Source organism: Enhydra lutris, unplaced genomic scaffold (assembly GCF_002288905.1).
Source record: "Enhydra lutris kenyoni isolate GAN:26980312 unplaced genomic scaffold, ASM228890v2 scaffoldscaffold21, whole genome shotgun sequence".
NCBI classification, from domain to species: Eukaryota; Metazoa; Chordata; class Mammalia; order Carnivora; family Mustelidae; genus Enhydra; species Enhydra lutris.
In genome coordinates, this window is record NW_019154105.1 from 32,940,893 (window position 1) to 32,967,056 (window position 26,164).

General features: G+C 37.8%; 1 protein-coding gene across 1 annotated transcript in view; it reads right to left on the reverse strand.

The window, feature by feature from the left end:
- Window positions 1-26,164, reverse strand: part of LOC111149316 (glutaredoxin and cysteine rich domain containing 1) — a 138,004-nt gene that overhangs the window by 33,648 nt on the left and 78,192 nt on the right. Inside the window, exon 3 of the mRNA XM_022506313.1 lies at window positions 18,120-18,362. Coding sequence (XP_022362021.1) covers window positions 18,120-18,362 — 243 coding nt within the window. The remainder of the gene's footprint in view (window positions 1-18,119; window positions 18,363-26,164) is intronic.

Genomic DNA, 26,164 nt, shown 5'->3' on the forward strand with positions numbered 1-26,164 from the left:
CCTAAATTGACATTACTAAGCAAAAGAATACAGGCAAATGAAAACAAAGTACATAAATATGCCATGGGAGATACGGACTGGGCTTTGGGAGCAGTGATATAACACAAGAAAAATTCAAGCCAAAAAGCATTGATTTATCAAAGGTGAGTTTAGAAAAACCATGAACATATCTATTTCTACATATTTAAATATATGAAGTCACACTGGTGAAGACTAAAATACAATAGCTCTCCTTACGTATTTATGAAAAAAGGAGATTAAAATAAAAATTAGAGTATTTGAATGATATAATGATATAATTAAAAGGTTATATGGAGGTTACATATTCTTTTCCCCAAGTAAATTCAAAGAAATGACACAATGAACATCAAAAGTGTCCTATCCACGCAAAAAAAAAGAGAAAATAATGAAGCTGTAAATTTAGAATCAAGTTTAACCAGACAGTCAAGAAAGTGAGCAGAGAATACCAATAGCTTAAGTCCTGATTATACTAAAATGTCTATGTGCTTTGTTCTAAATTTGAATTACACTAAAATGTTAATGCCCTTGGCTTTAATTTTCTCATTTTTTGAAAGTTCTCTAAAAAAAGATAGTCTAATATGTAAAAATTACATTCACACAGATATTTATTGCAGTATTTTCTACAATGCTGAGCCCCAATTCTCAATAACAGAGGAAAGACAAAAAATGTGGTATATATAATAAAAATATATAAAACCACTAAAAAGAGACTTCATAATTATGGAGACTCTAAAACCCTTTGAGGGAAGTTTATAATGTGGGTGGGAAATATTGAGCACGTTTCCTGATACCTTCTACCACCACAGCCTGGCTCGAGAAGAATATAAGCAAAGCCAACCAGCTCCATAAAACAGAGCACAACCTGCGAATGACTCCGTTACCTCCAGCAGCCTCTCCAATCTTACCTCCCACAGCTCCCTCTATATATTTGTGGTAGATAATATCCAATGATGGCCACCATCACTTTCTTCCCTCCCTCCATCAAGAGGTGGAGTCTGTCCTCTCACTTGAATTCAGGCTGGACTTGTGATTTGTTTGGACCTTGAGGAAGCGGGGGGATACAATGTTCTGGAACCTCAGAGTCCAGACTTTAAGAAGTCCAGCATCTTCCATTTCTTCTCTTTTGGAAGTCAGATGCCATATAAAAAGTTGACTACCCTGAGATCATTATGTTGTGAAAAACCCCTAGACAGCTCCCTGGAGAGGCCAAGTGGAGGAGCACAAAGGAGCTCTTTGTGTCAGCAAAAGAGAAGAAGAAGAAGGAAAGAAGGAGGAAGATGACAACGACTTTTAAGTGAAGGGTCCATGTACCTCCCAGCCCAGCCCAACTGGCTGCTAAACACAACTGAGTGAGTGGCCCTAGCAGATGCCATGTGGAGCAGAAAAATCACCCTGCTGAGTGCAGTCAACCCATGAAATTCTGAAACACAACAAATCGTTGTTTTAAGTCACTAAACTTTGGGATGACTTGTTACAAGGAATTCCATAACTGAAACCCATCTGCTAAGTTAGCCATACCAAACTATTCAGAAACTACAATGTCTGTAAGTTTGCACATTCTATGTTTTTGTTCCTGCCTTTGCCCGCTTTATGAACTTCTAGTCCACTTGAAAGACCCAACTGGGTATATTTTCTTTGGTGAAGTCTTCACAGATTATCTCGGGCAGTTACTCTTCGTGCCTCTAGATGTCCTAATATACAGACACAGCACATACTTCTTTCATTGCCCTGTCAGTGCCATGTCTACCTTCCAATTCTTGAGTTCCTTGTAGACAGAGACTGTGATGTTATCATTTCCATATTTCCATTGCTTAAAACAATACCTATGAGGCAAAAAGGATTATTTCTCTTTTATATATGTGGAAATTGACATACAGAGTGCTAAGTTAATGTGCTCAAGGTCACTCAGAAAGTTGAGTTAAATGTATAGATAGTATGAAAGAATGAAATTCTATGAGCTAAAGAAGTGTTTGCAGATGAGAAAGAGATCTTTCATTGATCTCTTTCTCCTATTATATCCTTTGGCACTTGTAACCTGAAAAAATATCCTTATGGAACAAAGAATACTCCACCTACTCTTGTCTTCAGAGTCTTACCACAAGTGTCTAGCATGCAAACATCACAGTTCATATTGCTACTAAAAAGGCCTGTCCTAGCACACAATAGGTTCTCATTCATGTATTAATCAATCAGTCATTTCCAAAGTACCAAACTAGTCAAAAAGAAGTTCAGGAAAATGTATCAAGCATATTTCTACAAAATGAAAATATAATTAAACATTCAATTATATTTTCAACCTCCATTTATTAAATTGCAAGGTAATTTAGTTTTAATTTTTTTAATTGCAAGGCAATTTAATTGCAAATAAAATTTTAAAAATTTAATGCAAGTAAAATAAATATTTTTGAACCCAGGGAAAAGAACGATCTTGAATGAATATTCATTGCGAATTAACTCCGTTTCACTTGAGTTCTGTACTACCCAAAGTGAAAGAGCAGACTGAACTTAGCAATCTTCAGGAAAAATCATATTGTTATTTTTACTGTATCTTTTGCTGGAGAAGGGACTGAGATTGGGTGTCATTCTGTGTCAGTGTTCTCAGTCAATGAAAGAATAGAATTGATTTATTTCTCATTTTAACTTATAAAAATCTGAAAATTTAAATCTTACCCTTTTTTCCTCAGGGACAAAACACAACAGACATATAGAAGCCATGATTTTTTGCAAGAATTCCCAGAGCCAAGATAGCACCCAGATCCTTCTCACCCTCTTGACCATATGTTTTAAGTTCTCCTGACATGTTCAAGGTTAAACCAGAAGACTAAGGGTCAGATTAAAGTCATTTCAAGCTCCAGAGCACAGCACTGTCCAAAAAATGGGTGACATCAGACGACCTCAATGAGAAGAACAAAGAGGGACCTCCTGCCCTCAGTGGACGCTAATGCCTTCCGGGCTTTTGACTGTCAGCCACAATGGTAGCAGGGAAGCTGAATGTAATCAACACAGAGCTAAGCTGTACATCGGAGAAAGCTCATAAAAACTTTTTTCCTAGGTAATACCATTTTATAGAGGTCTAAGTTGATCTGTTATTCTTTCAGGAAAACCCAGTAAGTCCCCAGAATTCTTTTACCCTGCATTTCATCACCTGGATCTTTCCCAGAACTAAACTGAATCACACTTCATTAGAAAGAATCAAAGATATTCACAAGTGGGGCGCCTGGGTGGCTCAGTTGGTTAAGCATCTGACTTTGGCTCCCTTGGGCTCTCTGCTCAGTAAGGAGTTTGCTTTTCTCTCCTGCTTCCCTCTTGCTCATGCTGGTGCTCTCTCTCTCATATAAATAAATAATACCTTAAAAAAAAAAAAAAAGATGTTCACAAGTTAGAAATTACACTAGATTTCTCTCTAGAAATCTCTTATGCTAGGAACACATATGGCACACGATTAGGGACACATTCCCACCACCTCTGATTAAAATCTTACTCATTTTGCAAAGCACAGCTCAAATGCTATCTCCTGCTTAGAACCTTCCCTCATTGCCCTGATTGGAATATTTCTCTCTTCCCCTTCTAAACTTTTATAATGAACTTAGCGTTTAGCACAACTAGCTTAGAGTGCCCTAGCCTATATCATGCTCACTTTCTTCTCCCCTTCACACATATCTCACGTTTTGAGCCTAGATGGCAGGGACTGTGCACTTAAAATCTTTGAATCCTTACAACGTTGCACAGTGCTTTGTATACAGAGGGTGCCCAACGTGTGCTCCATGACTGTTCACTTTATTCCTTCTAGGCTTTTCAGGATGACTACTTTTATGATAGCCCAGAAGCCATTCAAAGAGACATATCCAAAGCTGCCCTTACCTGATATAGATCACGACTCCCACCCCGCATTTTAGTGATATGACCCAAGTTCCGGAAAATACAAATAATACAAAATCCCTGAAGGGAATTGTAGCCATTTGTTTCTGGGTTTTCCCAAGTTCCTCAACTGAACCTTTTTGTTTATTTCAAATCTTTCAACAGAAACCATAGGTATACTATAAAACATGTGGATTGGAGGGTGTAGTTTGGTATTCCAAGGAGAGCTTGAAATCCTTCCCACTCACACCCATCAGGTGTCCTTTAAGGAAAGGTTGAAGGAACCTCTGGGGCCCCACAGAGAGCACGTTGATAATCACTAATTTTGATTCACCTCCTCAGATCCTCAAATAGGCTATAGGAGTCAGAGAGCATTGCTGAAATCCACAGTAAATGGATGAGCACTGGCCACAGGAGCCACCAAACCTTATTGATTTCCTGCAAGATGGACTTCATTACACCCAAGAGGAAGCCCAGGGTGCAGCTTTTACCTCAGCATTTCAGAGCTTATTATTAGACAGGTGCTTTGCTTCATTTTACTCATTCTATTGATTCTTTGAATCTAATCCAGAGAATAAACACCACTAGGACCAAACATATGGTCAAGTCTTTAGCTTAATTTTTGTTTTTGGAGAGAGAAGCATCTTGGGCTGAGTTCAGCCAAGCTGGGAGCACAAAGAGTGATTAAAAACAAAACAAAACACAGCGCAGTGTATCACAATCCTACCTGAGCATAAGGAAGCCTGCCACTTGGCACAGGAGCTATTTACTTTGTCAAATCCCTGTGTGAGATGTTTGCTCAGTTGTAATCATATATAATATCATGGTAACAAACTAGATGTTTATAGAAAAAATAGATCCTAAGGGCCAGAAACTCTCAGAGAAAATACATGCACTTCGCTTTTATTTTTTTCCCATTCAAAATATAAATAAATGGTATAAATGTTTGATTTAAGGTTAAGCCCCCAAAGTATGAACTATTTATTAAATTTGTTTTAAGTTTTTGAATGGTCAGTTTAAAATTGTTCCTGCTAATTTTTTTATCTTTTCTTAAAAGGAAATCTGGGTTCAAAGCTTTGATATTATCCATGTATTTTAGACACAACTTTAATTGATCTCATTTATTCTGCTATATATTCAATGTGTTTTCTTACATTGTGAGCGCCCTCTGGTGGTTGAGAGAACACTAAATCTCTACGCTCACAAGAACAGAAATACAGTTCATTACCAACCAAAGCTTTTCTTTACTGATTTCAAGTTCTATTAGAAATGGATGTTCATTAAATTGCTATTAACTTTTACCTACTCATAGAATGGTGCATTATTTTTTTTTCATTTTCTAAGATTAAAAAAAAAGATCTTAAATGCTTACGTTATGTCTTTAAATCCAAATAAGAAAACACTGTTAATGCACAAATACATTTTCTTTTCAATCAGATTGGGAATAGTTAGCAATTTACATCTAAATTGAGATACAGGGAAATTGGCTTTTAGACCCTTTATTAGGTGGCATGCTCTGTGTCCTCTTTTAACTTATGGCCAAGTCACAAACAGACACAACTATTATATATTTCCAGACTACCTAGGTCCATAGCACCAAATTCAAGACTCAGGTTGTGATATATCATGCAAGTCACTAAACAATGTACCTACCAGACACAATGCAAGTATCCCACCATACACAGAATTACAGCAGGCAAAACGAAAGGTGGCAAAGTCTTGATCAAGTGGGACAATGCATTGAAATTTGTGAAATGACAAAGCCAGGATATATATATATGTGGTGAAGCCTTTCCTTGGGTGTATAATTTCAGAATACTCAATGCCTGATGACTCCAAATCTCCCTTTAACTGATTCTTAAGTTTTTGGAGTAAAAGTTGAAGAGCGCAGAAACAGGTTTCCAGGTGCTTCCTGCTATATGACTCTTCATGGCATTCATTTAAGAGCAGCACCCAAAATATGAGATGAAAACATCATAATCATACTACTTCTGCATTTCCTCTGCAAGAATAAGATGAGAGCGAAACAAATCAGCAAAGCTGAAGATAAAGATTTGGTCAATGAACCAAGTACATCACAAGATGTTAGTGGGGAAGTTATTGGATTATTGTAGGAATAAGGTGATGGTGTGTGACTATGGAAATCTGAAGAGGATTGGTGCTTTGACTTAGTTCCACACACCTATGCCTTGAATCCCAAACTGTTCCACAAACCAATTTCATGAGCACATGCAATGTTAAAGCGTGATTAATGGACTTGGGCAAATCAAAAGTGTGCAATCCTCCAACATGAAAATGTCAGTGAACACACCTGACTCCAGCAAAAAGCCAGGATGGAGGATGTCAAAGTTTTACACTTTGGTGGTTTGTTTCAGTAATTGCCACCAATGTGTTCATGCCTCATTGTGTGCATATCACTCTACAACGTGATATTGGTGGTCCTCTAAGCAATAGGCGGAGTGTGTTTTCTCCATCTTGAATCTGGCCCTGACCCTACTACCTGCTCTAGTCAACAGGACAAAAACAACCATCATTTAAGCAGAGGTTTTAAATGTGCATGAGCCTTGATGCTTGCCTCTTTCACATCTAGGAGCCCCTTTGCCACCACGTAACAAGTTCCAACTAGGCTACTATAGAGGGGAAAATCCAAGGAACCAATTTCCATGTAAGTGAGACCATCCTAGACCACTGAGCTCTAGCCAGGCCACAAGTAGACCGAAGAGAGAAGCCAAACCCAGCCAACATTACGGTCTATCCAAGAATTGTTGTTTTAAGCCTTTAAGCTTTGGGGTGGTTAGTCATGTAGCAAAAGCTAGCTGATATGGCTACTTCCATCATACAGCCCAAACTTCGATTATGATTTGTCCAAGTCCATGACCACATTTCTCTGGAGACAGAATTTTGAGTTACTTAATAAATTCTTTGCTTCCTGACTTAAGGAATGATACTAGCACCAGACTGCTTATAAAAAGAGAATGATAGTCATCAAAAATAATGGGCTGTATTTCACAGAAAAATTGTATTTCCTTATTGTCTTAGTTACTGTCTAGTAACCACACAACCATTGGGAAAGGGATCTTGATACCCAGTAAAATGGATCTAAAAACCAAGGATATAAGGACTTTTATCTTGAGAAACAGTTTGCATAAAAGTTACATAAGTATTTTAATAGCCTGAGACTCAATGAGATCAATTGTATGGCATAGTTGTTTAAAGTAAATGTAAGCTCCATTAGTAGAGCAATAGATAATGTTCATAGAGATAATCATCTAGAAGCCTGGTTCTAGCTTTGGGTGCTACACTTAAAGACTAGATTGTGTCCTAAGGAGAATAATTAGGATGTGGAAGTTCAGACATCCAGGAGATAAGAGTAAGAGTCAAGGGAACCACGGAGAAAACTTGCCAACACTTTTGAACATGAAATTATAATTATGGATGAGGGAACAGTTTGAATTTGCATCATTCTCAGTAGGAGAACTCAGACCCACAAGTGAAGGCAGAACTTTCTAATATTTAAAAGGGTACTACAATAAAATTGGTTGCATTGAACCATATTGAGGTTGTTGTCACTGGATGTGTTCAAAGGTGGTTCATCTTTGCCCAGGGATGTGGTAGAAAGAATTCCTGCACTGAGAGAAACACTAGACAAGCTGCTATCTAAGGTTCCTTCTAAATGCAAGGTTCTAGGCTTCTGTATGCATCTATATACATTTGTCTTTACAAAATCAAATAGAATAAGTCTTCTGCAACCTCATCATGATCATTGCCCCACCAGTATCCCAACTTACTCTTGATCTGTGAGGATATGAGCAAAGAAAAGTGCTACCAGGAGAATGTAAGAAATTAATTCCATCAGCTCTCCCCCTCTTACTTGGGCACAGGTGTTTAAATGGATTAGCTTTGCTCTAATAATAAAGAATAAATCAGATATCATTTTTTGGTATTTTCACATAACAAAGTGCTTTCTCAGTTGAATAAAGGAAAAATGAGATTTACTATTAAAAAGAGAAAAAATCAGTGTCATATGTAAGGAAATAATTAAGATGTAGAGTTTCTTATATATAACTCTTATGTTTTATCTTGAGAAAATAGGTATGTTGCTAATAATTTTCAAACCTTATATATATAAAAAATTCTCACTAATATGTTGTAGATATCACTGTTAGTAAAAATATTAACAATTTATCTGGTATGAGAAGAACAAATATAACATTTAAATAATTATGTTTAATATTCATGGGAAAGTGTCACGAACAGAGACAGAATATCTTTAACAGCCCACACAACAGTTCACATGAATCTGAATGGCATTTGGCCTAAAACCTGCTTCATATGAAAAATACTACCAATATCCAAAAGCTCAGGTGCTATGCAGCATCCTGTCCCCATCAGACCATTTGGACATTGATGTTTGAGGACAGACTTAGAATGATACTCCACCTTTTATCCTCCCATGATTTATTGATCCAGCCCTATCTTAATTCTTTTCATTCTCTCCCTTTCTTTCCACCTATACACCCTAAATATAAGCTTTCTCTAAAGTTTCTCCCTGAATAATATCAGCAAAGGATTATTTAGATACACCATGTTCCAGGCACTATGAGTTTTTATGCTTCATCTCATTTAATTCTCAAAATACCTAATGTTGTAGGTATTTTATTATTTTATCTACAAATTTTAAAAAAAGAATTTATTTATTCATTTGAGAGGAAGAGAGCACAAGTGGGGGGGAGAGGCAGCGGGAGAGGGAGAAGTAGACTCCCTGCTGAGCAGGGAGCCTGATGTGGAGCTCAATCCTGGGACCCAGAGATCATGACCTGAGCCAAAGTTAGATGTTTAATATCTAGGCCACACAGGCACCCTACTACTTTCATTTTAAAGAGGATAAATAACTTGACCAACACTCATACCAGCAAAAAAAAAAAAAAAAAAAAAAAAGAACTTATTCCAGCTATCTGCTTCCACTTTACTCTGCTACTCCTATTTTCCAGGAGGAGCTCCCAAAATGTGAAACTTAAGATCCCATAGGATACAATGTAAATCTTGGCAAGAGACCAGATATGAATAAGAGAAAGATGGTGGAGTAAAAGAAAACTGAGCTTTTGAGTGTCAGCGACTGGGAAAATTGTGGGGTCACTAATCAAAACCAGAGAACTGAATCAAGTAACTAATAATGAGGAATCATTCTATGGTGTGGTGTGTGTGTGTGTGTGTGTGTGTGTGTGTGTGTGTGCGTTTAATGTTGAAGTAAAATATACGCCAAAAATTAAAACACCCTACAAGACTGGAGCTACAAATAGACCTGAAGACTGGAAAAAGAGAAAGATAATAATGGATGTGATAAAGAGGGAGCAGGAGATGCAATGGGACTTCTGTTTGGTGAAATTAGAAAACATTGGGGCAGTTGGTTATGTGGATTGCAATAGAAAACCAAAAAGATATTAATAAGAATAATAGATAATGGCCCTAGATAATGCTGACAATACAACTTTTTTGGAGACTTCTTTGCTGTGACTGAGATTTTCTCCAAAAATGCCCTGGGTTGTACTGGAGTAAAAGAGGAAAAACAGATGAAGGGGGTTGCATAGGACTGGGAATGGACAAACATGGAGCCTAAGAGAGCTTTTCCAGCAGGTGGTGCTAAACGAGGTATTCTCATATTCCTGAAAGCAGTAAAGTAGGGAAACAAGTGAAGCCAAAATTGTGACTATAAACTGAGAGAAGCAAAAAAAGGGAAAGGACAAACAATACATTGATGGTCAGGCAAGTTTAATAGGGAGACAAGGGGAGAGACTCAAGGGCAGAAAATCATGGCCACAGCAAGACATTTCTAAGTTCAAGATCTTGAATGTGGAGCAGTTTCAAGTGATGAAGTAATTCAGGGTGGGAATGTGCTGCTAAAGAGTAGAATTGAAAGCCATGTAGATGAGGGTTAAGAACTCTGCAGCCTTGATTTTAAAGGGTCTGATCTCTAGAGTTATATGCAGCCAAATTTGAATCCTGGCTATGTCACTTGTGATCTGGGGTATTTAAACAGTTTCTTAACTTCTCTAAGCCTTACTTTTCTTCAGGTGCAAAATTTGGGGTGGAGGGGTGATAGTAGTATTTTACAATGTATTATATACATAGTACAATAGTACTATGATCGTACTATTTTACAATGTAAAAGCAAAAAAGCAGGCAAAAAGCTTGGAAGAGTATATCCCTTCTAGTTAGCTTTTACTCTTATTCTCATTGTTGTCGATAATAAAAACTATCCTCCGATATTCAGGAGAAAAGAACAAAAAAACAATCACACAAGAAGATATTACTTAACTTAAATTCTAAGAACCTGACTTAAGGCCTAAATTTCAGACATCTCCATCTCTGTGTTTTCTGAAATAGAGTGAACGGTCAGGAACAACTACTTCATGACTTTGAAGAAGGAGGCTTGAAGATTAAACATTTACTGTGCCTATTATGAATAAGATCCAAGACAATAGGGGTAGATTTGAATGTTCAGGAGATTCTCATCCATCTAGACCTCTGATGAAGTTGCTAATGATCAAGGAAATGACCACAAAAGAATAAAGATGACTTCCAAAAGAGAAGAAGGAAGAGGAGGAGGAGGAGGAGGAGGAGGAAAAGGGGGGAGGGGAAGGAGGAAGAGGATAGGGAGGAAAGATAAAGATATAAATTTATCAATTCCATAATTATATATTAAAATATCAAAATGAGCTATGATTGTACTTACTTGTGATGAAGTGGGTCACATTACTAAATAAAATCTTTAAAGACAACCAAGAAGTGGAGTACACTCCAGTAGGCACCATCTCTGAAGTAATCCTTTTAATGAAAATTTGGGCACCTAGGGATAAATTCTCAGAAAGCCCTGATATTATAAAGAAGATTGTATACATGTATAATGAGAAGGTCTATAACTTTCATTAGATTTTCAAAGAAGAATATGACCCCAACATTTAGAAACCACTTCTTGGGTCACTTGGGTGGTTCAGTCAGTTAAATACCTGCCTTCATCTCAAGTCATGGTCTTGGGGCCCTGGGATTGAGCCTTGCATCAGGCTCTCTGCTCAGTGGGGAGTCTGCCTCTCCCTCTCCCTCTGTGTGTGTGCTCTCTCTCTCCTCTCTCTCTGTCTCAAATAAATAAATAAAATCTTAAAAAGAAAACACTTCTCATATGTATATGGTAAATATTTTCAAGAGGTTTAAAATATAATGGTCTCAAAATCTATCAAAATATTTAACTTTACATTGATTACATTGATTGTTTATGACACTAGTTATTATTTCACATCATAACACATTCCCATAAAGAAACCAAATTTACCCAACATTCCCCACTAGTCCTCCCACCATCTTTGTAACCCTCTTAAATAGAGTAAATACTAGGGATTTGTCTGGTTCAAGGAAAGAATTAGTGTGAAACACAAAGCATGGAGTTTATTCTAATCAACTACTCAAAAAAGTTTTGTTTAGTGTGGCAGACACCAACTACCTACTTGATATCTGTGATTTCCTCCTTTCCTCTTAAAAAAAAAAATCTGATTTTTTTCAACATATCAATGTGTCCCTCTGGAAGATCACAGTTCCCAGCCTACTTAGCAACAAAAGGTGAACCATAAAATGTAAATGGAAATTGGGTGAGATTTCTGGAAGAATTCTTCAGAAGAGTGCTCCTTTAGATAGGATGCACTTCTCTTTTCTCTTCTCTTTCTCATACCCTTCCTGCCTGGAATACAGGTATGATGTCAAGAGTTTCAGCAACTACCTTGAACCTTTGGGAAACCTCAAAGATAGACAACATGTGCTAAGAATGGCAATACCATAAAACAGAAAATGGTCCCAGGTGAAATCATGAACTTTATGCCCTATCTAAAACATCTTCCCTTATGTTTTTCATGTGAGAAAAAAGACCATAAAATTCCCAACTTTTAAGTCTTCAGAGTTTGTGGCTATTTTTTGTTTAGGGATTATTTTGTGTGTATAAAGGAATCACTGTCATTCAGAAAAGAATGTGATTCACAACTACCATAGATATCCAGCCTGAAAATTCCACTTTCCTTTGTTACATTGCCTAAGAGTGGACCAATTTCTGATCCACTTTGATAAACAATGACTTTTAATGGATTGTCTGCATGATATTGGACACTAGGCAAAAATGAACTAAGATCTCTGAGAGGCAGGAAATAAATTAGGTGAAGGGGGAATCCAAGCAGAACCTGGTGGATACCCTGTGTTGAGGAAATAAACCTAAAAACACAGAAGACTAAGACAGCTAGAGTTTACAGGACAAAGTACAAGAGAGTAAAGAGCTTCATGGAGACCTCTAGAGATAGGCAGAGAGCCCACATTCTGTTCAGCAGAGTACAAATCAGCACATGCATGAAAGAAAACTACTAATGTCCGGCAAAAGAACCTAAAAAGATTAAAAGGGACAGTACCTAGAGATATGGCTGAGAAGAATGCCTGTTCCCATCAGCAAGACTGGAAAACCTTATAATCAATGGGACTTTAGATAAAGATCCCACAATATTATGCCTCCATACTGGAGAATAATTAGCTTTGGACCAAATTATTCTGGCTCTGTCTAGAAAACCTTAAAAACAAAACCTTAAATAGCAAATTTTTCCAGCTAACTTAACTGCATCCCAGCAAAAAGTTTAAGAATATTTATAGGAATACAAAAATATTCCAACAAGGAATACTTTAACCCACCCAGGTCACATTCACAATATGCAAAATCCAATAAAAGATTACCAGGCAATCAAAGAAGTAGAAAATACGACTCACAATGAGGAGAAAAATCAATCCACTGAAACCAACTCAGAACTGACACAGATATTAGAATTGTCAGACAAGAAGATTAAAACAAGTTATTATACTTATATCCCATATGTTAAAAAAAAAAACTAGAAGAAATATTGAATGTGCTAAGTAGAGATACGGAATATATATTTAAAAAAATAAATGTCTAAAGATAAAATTACAATGCCTGAGATTAAAAAAAATAATCTGGATAGGATTTTACAAAAAAAGATTAGGGATCTAGGAGACATAGCAAGAGAAATAATCCAAGATGAAATGAAGTGAACTTTGGAACAACTTCAAGCAGCCTAATCTGTATGTAAGTAAAGTGCCTGAAAAGAAGAGAAGGGGGGGAAACCCTAAATCTTATTTGAAAAAATAATGGCTAAAAGTTTTCCAAATTTGATTTTTTAAAAAGAAGAAAAAAAAATCCAAGAATCTCAATGAACCCTGAGCAAAAGAAACATGAAAAAAACTATACCAAAATATATCATAATCAAGTTTCTCAAATCCAATATTGAAAAAAAATCTTTTTTTAAGATATTATTTATTTATTTATCAAAGAGAGAGAACACAAGCAGAGGGAGCAGCAGGCAGAGGGAGAAGCAGGCTCCCCACTGAGCAAGGAGCCTGATGTGGGACAGGATCCCAGGACCCTGGGATCATGATCTGAGTTAAGTTAAGGCAGACCCTTAACTGACTGAGTCACCCAGACATCCCAAAAAGAAGAATCTTGAAAGCAGCAATGTGAGAAGATACACATACAGGGAACAAAAATAAGGATGACAGCATATAATTTATCAGAATTATGCAAACAGAAAGACAAAGGAGCAATGTCTCTTAAGTACTGAAAGGAAAGGAAAAAAAAAAGTTTTAACCTAGAATTCTATACCCAGCAAAAATATCTTGTAAAAGACAAAGGTGAGATAAAAACTTTTCAGACATAAATATGCTAAAAGAATTTATCTACAGTAGACCCACACTAAAATAGTAGCATATAAGAAGTCCTTCACATAAAGAGAAAATTATGTCAAATGATTTAATGCTCTACACTAAGCAATAAAGAGAACAAGAAATTGAAATTGCAGAAAGTAGAGCACTTCCAAACTCACTTGATGAGGTCATCATTACCCTGACACCAAAACCAGACAAAGTCATTAAAAGAAAAGAAAACTATATTGACAGAAAGATCAATGATCACCAGGGGACTTAGGTTGGAGGCAGAGATTGCCAAATGACATGAGGAATATTGGAGGGTTATGGAAATGCTCTGATCTCAAATGTGTTGATACATTTTTGAGTGTACATATCTGCCAAAACCCATCAAATTATAAGTTAAATGGATACAGTTTATTATATTTAAATTGTACCTCAATATTCTGATTAAAACAAAACAAAATAAATGAAAACAGCATATCTGGCAGATACTATGGTTTGGCTCACTTCGTAATCAATCCAATCATCTTCTAGAATGTCTTCCTATACTGTAGAGGCCAGAAAGCTAAAAACCACATTTCTCATTTTCCCTCATTGTTTACATATGTGACTGTTCAGTAACCACAGATACACTCACTCAAGGCTTTACTTAGGAACAGAATTAAGTAGAAAAAGGGGCCAGAGAACAAATCATCTGTTTTGCTGGAGAGAACCAAAGACAGCATTTCTAGAGAGCCAGCCACTTTCTGATTGTGGCAGAGGTTCCTTGGAGGCCATTTCTGCAGAGAAGTTCTGCAAGTTGTCTCTAAAAACATGCCTAGAGTCTATATTTCTCATGTATAAACTACATGTACTCAATAACAATTCCTTCATTCTTAAACTGAAAAAAAGAAAAAGAAAAACCCAGAACTTTCAATGGATACAGAATTATAAATCAGTCACCGCTCAACATCAGCTAGTTTAAACACCTGTCTAGATCCACTGTCCTTCCATTCCTCTGTTACCAGGGTCCCCACTCTGATTCATTCCATGTTTTATAGCTCAGTTCCAATGTAGGTTTCATGGATTTGTACTATAAAGTTTTATGGTTGGTCTAGAATTAAGATAGTACTTCTAACCTATTTCCTACTAGAATTTCCAAGATCATCTTTGTCCGAACAATTGAAATGCAATCTTTTTGTGTAAAGATCTCCCAATGCGAAAGCAACAGGACAATGACTTTAAGCAAGCTTCAAGATGAACTTGCTTCTCCTCTAACCCTCTGAGCCTCCAACTCTTTGACTGACCCATCCTCTCCTGATGGAGCATCTCAGGGCAGAGGAGCTTTGTTTTCTAAAGTAATTTCTTTCCCTTGACTACATCACTGCTTTCATCTTTACATAGAAGTTTGGCTGGGAATCAAAGTTGTCAGGGAAAAAAAGCTCAGCATTTTTGTCAATTCTTCTGCTCTTGCCCATTGAACTCTGCGAGCTTCCCCTCAGTGAAGATAAGTGAATTCCCTTGGTGCCACCCATCTCTGGCTCTGGTGGCAATGATGGCAGGGAAATAAGGGGGCTACAAAATGGTCTCATGCTCTCCCTATCCCATCTCACTGCCTCCGTAGGCCTATTTCTGTCCCTATCTCCCACATTTTCTGGCCCTCTCTAGTTCTCTCGCTCCCTCCTTAAAAAAAAAAAAAAAAAAAAAAAGTTGTATTGCACAGATGATGCATACATCTCGATTTTTCTCACTCATCTAAATTTAAACTAAATCAAGTGGTTTAATGTGACTGTTTAAAACATCACAGATGTTAAGGAAATTACCAACATCAGCGTCCTTTCCTCCCTAAAAATTATGTTTCACCATGTGCCAAAACCCAGCAGAGGGCGTCCTTCCATTTCAGATGAATGAATACTGCAGGGAGAAGGCTCTATGATTCCAGCAATGTCTTCCATTTACAAATGTGCCCTGGAATTTAAAATCAAGACACTTTTGTGGTAGGAGGATAAACTGTTGTAGAAGTTGTTTTCTGGAGTGCTTACCTCCATTTCAAATTATAGATTTTGAAGAATTCTCCATTTATAAGAAAAAAGAAAGAGGAAAACAAAATCTCTGCCTCTGGTCTCTTTCCAGATTTGGGGCATTAGCTTCAAATGGCAGAATCAACAAGGTAACTAACACCTGTGCGATCTTTCCTTCTCTAGGCCACTGTGTGCTAATAAAGTAATCACAGAAAAAGCAGCTGGGAAAGAACCTGCACCCTGTTTCTTTTGTCCATTGCCCTCTGCCTCTAGGCATCAAATGCAAAGAAAAATAGCATCACTGCCTGTTGGATTGCCTTAGAAGAAGGAAGAAGGTAAGTATGGTCAAAAGCAGGGTGTCAGGTAAGGCCAACCATATTACACCTGTGTAAGGAGGCAGTCACCCACTAAATTTAACTGGGCAGTTGCACAGAAATTAAAATTCTACAATGGAAAATATCTTACATCATCAGAAGAATTTTGCCAGTTAAAATCACTCTTATCAGTGATTTTCTCCCTGGGGAGTAAGTTTATCAGATTCTTTCCTGGTAGAAGAATGTCATAGGGAGAGGAGGAAAGAATGTGAGAGAAGAGTATAGCAACATTCATACACCCATTCAATATACGTTTCTGAGCACTTTGTGCCAAACCATGTCCTAGGTATAAGACCATATCCACAAAGTATCAAAGATTCCTTCCTTGTGCTTGCTTCAGCAGCGCATATGCTAAAATTAGAACAATACAGAGAAAATTAGCATAGCCCCTGCTCAAGGATGACACACAAATCTGTGAAATGTTCCAATTAAAAAGAGAGAGAGAGAGAGAGACATCCCTTTCTTTGAGGTAATGTGCAAAAAAGCAGGGGTTTGGAGAGTCAGACCTAATTTTGAGTCCTGGTCCTGTCACTTGACCAGCTATGTGACTTGGAGCAAAATAATTAATGTTTTCTTTAGCAAAACAAGAATAGTTAGATTGTTACTATTGATTTATAACTAAGTAACAAAAGATTGTTACTATTTATTAAAAACCTACTTTTTTCCAAGCATAAGAATTGAGTACTTCTATATATTATATATGGTCAAATCCTCACAATTAGTCTGTGAGAAAAGTTCTATCACCATGCTCCTTTTACAAATGAGAAAACCAAGACACAGAAAGATTTATAAATTACCCAGAATCACATAGAAGTATCAGAGCAGGAATTTGAAACAAGGCCAATCTTGCCTCTCCGAGTAGAGCAGAGAAGTGTTCTCTAAGGCTGTCCTGGGGATTAGATGAGATGAATGTATAAAGCTAAGAACACAGTATAGTAACGTTATTACTACTATTATTATTAAGTTATCGTTACTATCATTGCCATTGTTGCGGCTTTCTGGGACCTAAGGGTACATGTGGAAATATAACGAAAGAGGCTCAATGCTTCAAATCTAAATTCCTCCTCTTCAAAATGTAGTCTGTGTCCAACTCAAGTTAAAAGTAAAATTGCAGAAGGCATAGCTAGTGAATCATGGCTTCTCCCCATTTATCTTTCCATCAGATGACAGGCTGCCTCTAACAGCTATGGCTCTAGGCAGGATATCAGAAGAACAGTTTCCCTGTAACAAAACATGAGCATTTCCTGCTCTGCGTTTTTTCTAACCATCTCTGAAAGCGGAAGGTTAAGACCAAATGCAAAACAAAGCCAAGCTCCAAATATCCATCTGCCATCCGAAGGCAGCTCTTTGTTCTCTGATAAGTGATCTGGGGGAGTCAGTCCCACCCCCTCAACCTCTGGCGTCCCTTGGCTCTTTGTTCTTACCCTTTATAAAGTGCATTCTCCAGAGCCCTCTTCTTGGGCTTCTTAGTGAGGGAGCCTGTTCATAGATCAGTGGGGCTTAATTACGCTAACAGTATTATTCAAAAAGAAACGAGGCAGTCATGTTTCCTTGATGCTCAGGAGTTTGCTCTGTTCTGCTATGGCAAGCCTAAACTTGGATCTCACACTGCCAAATTACCAAAATCCAGAATAATTTTAAACAACAAGAAAATAAAATTCTGGTTCCAGGCCTCATTTCTTACTGATTTTGTTTTGGGACTGCCATCTTAGTTTCATTAGGTAGGAAACTGAGTGTTTGATAATGGGGTGTAAGAGAATTCATAAATGTGTATCTTATAAATATTCCCTTTTTCTCATGTGCACTAAAAAATAGTTTGTATCTCACATGCTAAGCTTCATAATGCAAAACTCAAGTCAATTGAACAAGTGAAAAATGTGTTCCTATTAAAAAAGGCAATTTCATGCTGATTTTATCTCACCATGCTTCTGTAGGGATGAACACTGTTAGCAACACATCATTTGGGATAGAAATAAGTGCTTCAATCCCTTTGGTCTGAACTCCAAAAAAATAGCAAATGTCCTGGGAGTTATGTTGCAAGTCACCTTGTCATAGGCTTACAGATTTCTAACAACCCTGGCTGGGTTCAATAAAAAAAGAAGATTTTCCTTAGCAGAGTACTTACCCCAAGATAATGGCCATCAATGAACACGACAGGGAGGGAAGGGGCTTCTGAAACACGTCGGCATCGCTCATCTAACTCTTTTCCATAGTCACCATTCAGAGCTATGTTTTTCTCTTCAAATTTTACTCGATGGTTTTGGAAGATCTTTCTAACCAGTTCACATCTTTCAAAGGTTGTCCGTACCACACGAAGGCAAGTGGTATAAATCACTACGCGGTCAAATTCTAGGTCAGTTGATGGTTGCTGAAGGAAGAACATGGTAGCGTAAATATTTTCATTGACTTTCTTCTATCTTATTAAGACAATTAACATTTTCACACATAGAAGACACTTGTCTTCTACATTAAAGGCATGCAATAGAAGTTGAAGTGCCATATTTGTCAATCCTAAGACATGTTTTTGTTAGAAAATCTGTACTTGAGAAAGGGAGAACAATCAACATAATTTAAATGACATAATTTACTTGACAGTGTTTTTTCTGTTCTCAGTGGCGTATCAAATAATGGCATATCTTAAAACCAATGATGTCTCACATGGCATGCCATGTGGTAAAATAAGGGATAGTTGAATTATCTTTCTCATGTTCCCTAGACAGGGTTCAGTTACCAGATTGGCCTCTTAAACCCAAGTGAAATACGTAACAGAACAGTCAGGTTAGCATTTAACCGTTTAAAAATCCTTCGCCTTATCCTTGGGCCACCATCTTCTGGGAATAAGAGGATGGGTATCTTCTTTCAGCAGCACAGCATATGTGCCCGCACTCTGTCGAGTGACAGGGCTCTGACACGCAGTGAGAAGGCGCTCCAAAGATTGAATAACTCAGAGGGAGTGAATAACTCAGAGGGAGTGCAGAGAAACCAACAACCTAGTGGGCAGTGGGTCAGAGCCAGGCATGGAATGGAAACAATGAAACGGGTACACTGCAACAGAGGCAAACAGCTCTCAAAACCAAGGAGAAGACTCCCTACATGTGAATCTTGCTTTCTACATTTCCTGCTACATCAGAAATCAGTGACTAAGTTCCTGGGATGATCAGCCCGGCACTGCTAGGCCCTGACAACATTAGGGAAAAGCCTCTTCTTCTTTACCACAGTCTTCCTTGAAGGACACTAAAGGGAATACAACTGTACCTTGAGTCCAAGGGATATGTGGGTTTTCATGGGGCTACAGTTGTTGCAACACAGCCACACAACTTAGAAACCCCTCTGAAGTCAAAATTTTGACTGGAAAACAATCCAGATAGCTAAATACTAGAATCAGAAGAAAGGATACTAAGCTTCACCACTCTGTAGTCAAAGAAATCAGCCCATTACGTGCAAATATACAGAGTCCTGAGAAGGTCTTAAATCATAAAGATGGCAATGCAATGGTCTTCACCTCACCAAGGAAGAGGCCATTTTTTTTTTCTTGATAATAAAATTTACTTCTTCCCTCAATAGAGTTCAGAGGCTAAGCTGAAAACCCAGAGACCTGGAGGGGTCAAACAAGTGTCATCAATGTTGGGCCAGGCCAGGAGTAAAAGAGCTATCAGTGAGACGTAGAAAGTCAGCTGGGAGAGAAAAATGTTACTCAGCTTCCCACAAGATTCGGGCTGGCAGGCATGTTACTCAATATTGTCAGATATCATGATTTTATTTTAGTTTTTTATTTTACTTTTTTAAGACATAATTATTCTAAATATAAGCTTGGAATCTGGATTTTTATGGAAAATTTTCTGCTTTCTAAATGGCAGCACCTCATTAAAAATGTATTGAGACCACTGGACCAATATATTTGAAGGTCGAATTTGGCCTGACACCATGAATTAACACCAGGGTGGAGAAAGCATCAGATATAATGGGACTCTGCCACTGGCCATCTTTGTATTTGGGGGAAGAGAGTGAACTAGTAAGCCTCAATTTTGTCATCTATAAAATGTGATCTACCTAACAGGTTTGCTGAGGAGGCTAAGTAATCAAGACTATGAAAACAACCAGTGTAGAGCTCGACATGTACGACTGTGCTCAGCTACCTAGTGTAAAAGATTACACTCCACAATGGGGAAGTTTCAAACTTAAAAACACAAACAAAAATAAAACAGTGTAATTAATGACAAGAAAGGGGGGGCTGTTATTACTATGCTCTAGATTAAAAAGCATTGATCTTTGTTCGGGGCGCCTGGGTGGCTCAGTCAGTTAAGGATCTGCCTTCAGCTTGGGTCATGATCTCAGAGTCCTGGGATCGAGAGTCCTATCGGGCTTCCTGCTTGGTGGGGAGTCTGCTTCTCCCTCTCCCTCTGTCTCTTCTCCTACTCATGCTCTGTGTGTATGTGTGTCTCAAATAAATAAATAAAATCTTAAATTAAAAAAAAAAAAAGCATTGATCTTCAGAGAAAGTAACCAAATGCCCAAACCTATGCTCATCTTCAGGTTCTTGGTTATAGGCAAGTAGGAAATCAACAAACTCACTACAAATACTGCAGGTTTTGGAAGTGCACTCTAGTTCTCTTTTCTCTGATGCTATTATGTGAGTGAGTATGCATTGTTCCTCTGGTTGTATAATACTATAACTGCATTTGGTTCTACCAAAATGTAACACTTCTTTCAATAACTACACTTACTTTTGAAATAGTTGATAAGACATAAATTTCCCCCGTGAATAGAGGTGGGAAAGTTTAAGATCAGACCAGTCTGCTGCCACATTAACCAACTCCTATGGGATTATCTCTACTCACACAACAAATGCTAGGTAACACTTTGCTGTGAGTCTCTAAGAGATACACATTTAAAAAACAGTAACAAGATGGACCCCTATCAGGTAGCCATGTTGGATGCTGTTTAATACAAAGGGCAACAAAAATATTCCTTTACCTCCTGTTAAGGTTGAACTTTGCCTGGAATCAGTGAATTTCCAAGATCGCTGGATATTAGAATAAACCGGGAAGGTTTTGTTTTGGGGGGTTTTAAGCTGGGGAGTTTATAAAAATTCCCCATACCCAGGCCAAGTACATAACAATTAAACCAGAATCACCAGGGAATGAAATCTCAGAATTGTTTGTTGTTGTTCTTTTTAAGCTCCTAAGGTGATTTCAGTCTACAAATTCTAGAGCTAGTCACATACGAGTTGGAAATGAAGAATGACAAGCTAGATCTACTGACAAGATCTCTGGGGAATTTGGATGAATGAATGAATGACAACCTAGATCTACTGAATAAGAATCTGCATTTTTAACAAGTTCTCTGGGGAATTTGGATGCACATTACATTTTAAGGCACCCTACTGTAATCACATTGACAGCTTGACTTAAAGAGAAACTGGGATTATGTCCCTTTAAAATAACTGCTAGTCATTTATTCAGTTACTAGAATTATTTATTTGCTATACATGGTGACAGGTAGTAGATATATAATTGTGAGCAAACAATATCATTTGCTTACAACCTGAAGCTCATAGATTTGTGGTTTTTTTTTTTTTAAGTTACATAAATAAATATAGATTCACAAACTGTTAAGTACTGGGAAAGAAATGCACAAGTTGTTAGAAGAGACTATTGAAGGTGTATGCTTTTCTTGTTTCAGAGGTTGAGAAAGTGTTTTCTGGTAAATGAGCTCTGCTTTAAAGGACAGGAAGGAGTTAGAGATATTAGGTAAGAAAGCATGGGGAGGAGTATTATAGATAAGTGCAAAGATCTTGAGATGGGAGGGAAATGGCATGTTTGAGACTCTGGTTGAAAGGCTTTTGCCAAAACACAGAGAAAGAGAACTACAGTAGTACTAAATGAATCTGGACAGGTATGCAGGATAGATAACATGTTGTACTTTTATAACCACTTTAAAGATCCATGGGCTTTAACCTCAGAGTAATGGGAAATTCCTGAAGGTTTTTAAGGAGGAAGGGAGGAATTTACATTAAAAAAAAAAAGTAAGTGAAATATGACCAGTGTAGATAGTTGCACAGAATGTGCACAGCACAAGCCTCAGGGATGTCATTATTAGCATGGTCTAAATAAATTATTCCCTCAGGGTTGTGTAGCCCACAACTTGAGCAATCATATTCAGTCTTATTCCCAACTCTGTTGGTCTGAGAACTGAAATTCAACACAGGATAAAATCAAGTTAGAAAATTTGGTTATCTATTTAGAATAAGCTATTATGTAAAATGTTCTAAAGAAGATCTTATTGAAAAATTTTTTGGTTTGATTTGGAAGTAGATCTTCCTAGAGGTTGTAGGTTGAATGATTTCTCAAGGTCTTTTCCAGTTTTATAATATGAATTTAAATGATATTGTCTTTGGGGAAAAAAAAAAATCCTCTCCTATATTCGTTTCATTTTCTTTCCCTCAACAGATTTGTCAAAGCATCTGGCCAGAAATCTAAAAATAGCCACTCAATGGTTAACTGTCCTTCTTCTCCCTGCCTAAGGTTACCATGGGAATAGCGTAATGAAGGATGGATGCTTCTGAGACAGTGCTGAGAAGCCATTGGGATTTGCAGCCTGCTTGTTTTGAGAGAGCCGACCTAGATAATAATAAAGGTAGGCCATTTCTTCCTTTCCATTGATTAAAGAGATGAATCTTAGGAGTGGCCTGAAGCCTCACAAGAGCCTGCAGCAAAAGTAGATGTGTTGGCAAGGGATGGAAATTGCTGGGAACAAGACAAAGAGGTTACCAAATAGCCAATGTATGTCCTCAGCCTGCAACTGTCCTGCAAGTGGCACTGTGAAATGGTCATACCTCGTCATCTTGGGTCAATTCTGGAGTCCCTACACTCACAGGAACTGCCACTGAATTCAGGCCAAGAATCAGTCCCCACTGCTCCCTGACAGAGGATCAGCTTGGAGCAGACCCAGCTCCTAAGGCTGGAGCAAATCCAGTGGGTTATTTCCACTTGACCCTTTGCCTGTCCAGCCTGGCACTGGTTTGAAAAGGTGTCCTGAAATAGGGGCCTCCAGACACCTCCAGGAATGCAGTTCTTAAACAAAAATAAAAAATAAAATGGGAAGTCACACCCCAAAATTACTAGAATTAGTACAGCAATTCAGTAATGTGGCAGGATACAAAATCAGTGCACAGAAATCAGTTGCTTTTCTATACACTAACAATGTAACTATAGAAAGAGAAATTAAGAAATCCATTTCATTCACAAAAGCAACAAAAATCATAAGATACCAAGGAATAAACCTAACTAAAGAGGTAAAGGATCTATACTCTAGAAACTATAAAACACTTATGAAAGAAACTGAGGAAGACACAAAAAGATGGATATTCCATACTTATGGATTGGAAGAAGAAACATTGTTAAAATGTCTATCCTCCCCAGAGCAATTTACTCATTCAATGCCATCCCTGTTAAAATACCATTGACATTTTTCAAAGAACTAGAACAAAAAATCCTGAAATTTGTATGGAACCAGAGAAGATCCCTAAAGACCACAGGAAGGATGAAAGAGAAAAACAAAGCTGGGGGGGATCAAGTTGTCTGACTTTAAGCTATATTACAAAGCTGGGATCACCAAGACAGCACAGCATTGGCACAAAAACAGACACATAGACCAATGGAACAGAATAAAGACTCCAGAAATGGACCCTCAACTCTAGGGTCAACTAATCTTTGACAAATCAGGAAAAAATATCGGATGGAAAAAAGACAGTCTCTTCAATAAGTGGTGGTGGGGAAACAGGACCGCTACTTATAGAAGAATGAAACTGGACCATTCTCTTACACCATACACAAAGATAAACTCAAACAGATGAAAGACCTCAATGTGAGACAAGAATCTATTGAAATCCTAGAGAAGAACATAGGCAGTTACCTTTTCGACATTGGCCACAGCAACTTCTTTCAAGACATATCTCCAAAGGCAAGGGAAACAAAAGCAAAAATGAACTTTTGGGACTTCATCAAGATAAAAAGCTTCTGCATATCAAAGAAAACAATCAACAAAACTAAGAGGCAGCCCACAGAATGGGGGAAGATATTTGCAAATGTTATTACAGATAAAGGGCTGATATCCAAGACCTATAAAGAATTTCTCAAACTCAACACTCAAAAAACTAATAACCCAGTCAAAAAATGGGCAGAAGACATGAACAGACACTTCTCAGGAAAAAAAAAAAAACAAAAAACAACATACAAATGGCTAACAGACACATGAAAAAATGCTCAACGTCACTAGCCATCAGGGAAATACAAATCAAACCACAATGAAATACCACCTTATATCAGTTAGAATAGCAAAAATTAACAAAGCAGGAAACAACAAATGTTGTCAAGGATATGGAGAAAGGGGAACACTCTTATACAGTTGGTGAGAGTGCAAGTTGGTACAGCCATTCTGGAAAACCTTACGGAAGTTCCCCAAGATGTTAAGAATAGAACTACCCTATGATCCAGCAATTACACTACTGGTATTTACCTCAAAGATAGAGATGTAGTGAAAAGAAGGGGCACATGCATCCTAATGATCATAGCAGCAGTGTCCACAATAGCCAAACTATGAAAGGAGCCAAGATACTCTTCAACAGATGAATGAATAACCAAGATAGGGTACATACACACAATGGAATATTATTTCACCATCTAGAATTATGAATACTCACCATTTGTATCAACATGGATGGAACTGGAGGGTATTATGCTAGGCAAAGTAAGTTAAGCAGAGAAAGACAATTATCATATGGTTTCACTCATATGTGGAACATAAGCAATAGCATGGAGGAACATAGAGAAGGGGAGGAAAATCCAAAGGAGGAGAAATTGGAAAGGCAAATGAAACCTGAGAGACTATGGACCCTGAGAAACAATCTAGGGGTTTCAGAGGGGAGGAGGGTGGGGAAAGGGGTAACAGGATGATGGGTATTGAGGAAGGCACATGCTATGATGGGCACTGGGTATTATGCTTAACAAATGAATCATTAAACACTACTTCAAAAACTAATTATGTACTATACAGTGGCTAACTGAACATAATAAAAAAAATGAAAAGTCACATTTTAAGATGTTCATGGCAGACATAATTCTGGTAACTTTACATTCATTTAATCCCCATAATACCTGACATGTTGTGGCTGCTTTATTCACAGATGGAGAACCTAAGTTCAAGGGGGAATAAGTGTCCTAAACAAGATGACAGAGTTAAAAATTAAGCCATTTAGAAACCTGGAACCCTGGTGTACACCTTTCCAAAATCCACGTTTCCACTGAGCCAAGATGAACCACTGAACCACCCTCTTGTTTTATTACTCCCTCCCCAGAATAAAGTTGTTGCCCAAATACAGATGGCTATAGACCTAAGTCATTGCCTGTGAGATAATGTTTGTGATTTAAAGAGGTTTGCCTCTTCACTAATTTACGCTCCCACATACAATAGGAAGTAACATCACAAGAGGTGCATTTTTTTTTCAGGCTAAAGAGATTCCTTTGAGATGGAGAAGGTGGAGAGATCTTTTCTCCTCTACCTGAAAACAAAGAGGAGGAGTGATGAGCTCAGAGCCATATAGCATATCAGAAGGCAAACTGGGACCAGACCCAGACTTCTTGATTATCAGGCAATAGGCCAACCTGGCTCCAGAGCTGCCATCTTAAAGAGCAGGTGCATGCCCGTGGAAGCAGGGCTGTAGACCTTTACAAAGGGCAGGGAATTTTACATCTCTCTCTGTGTCTCTCCCTCTCCATGCTATTCTGTAAACCCCTATAGCTGTACACATGTTCTGGGATGTACCCCAGGGAAATTCTCTGTGTCCCTTCATAAGACACAGGTTATAAAAATAATTATAATAACATTAGTTATGACATGACCCTTGTGTATCTACATGTAGTGCTTAGAACCTGACATGTGCAATTTTCCTTTATCATGACATAAGGATTATAATTCAAATTTTACAGTTAAGGGAACAAAAGCTTGGAATGAACTTAAGGTGCCCAAATACCTCAGGGGAAAAGGACCAGAACCAAAATTTCCATCTGGGTCTGCTTCCTAAGTCCTTGCTCTTACCATAAGAAGATGCTTTACATAATCCTCTTAAATACAACCAACCAATGGGCTGTACTGTTCTAGAACTGAGTGGTG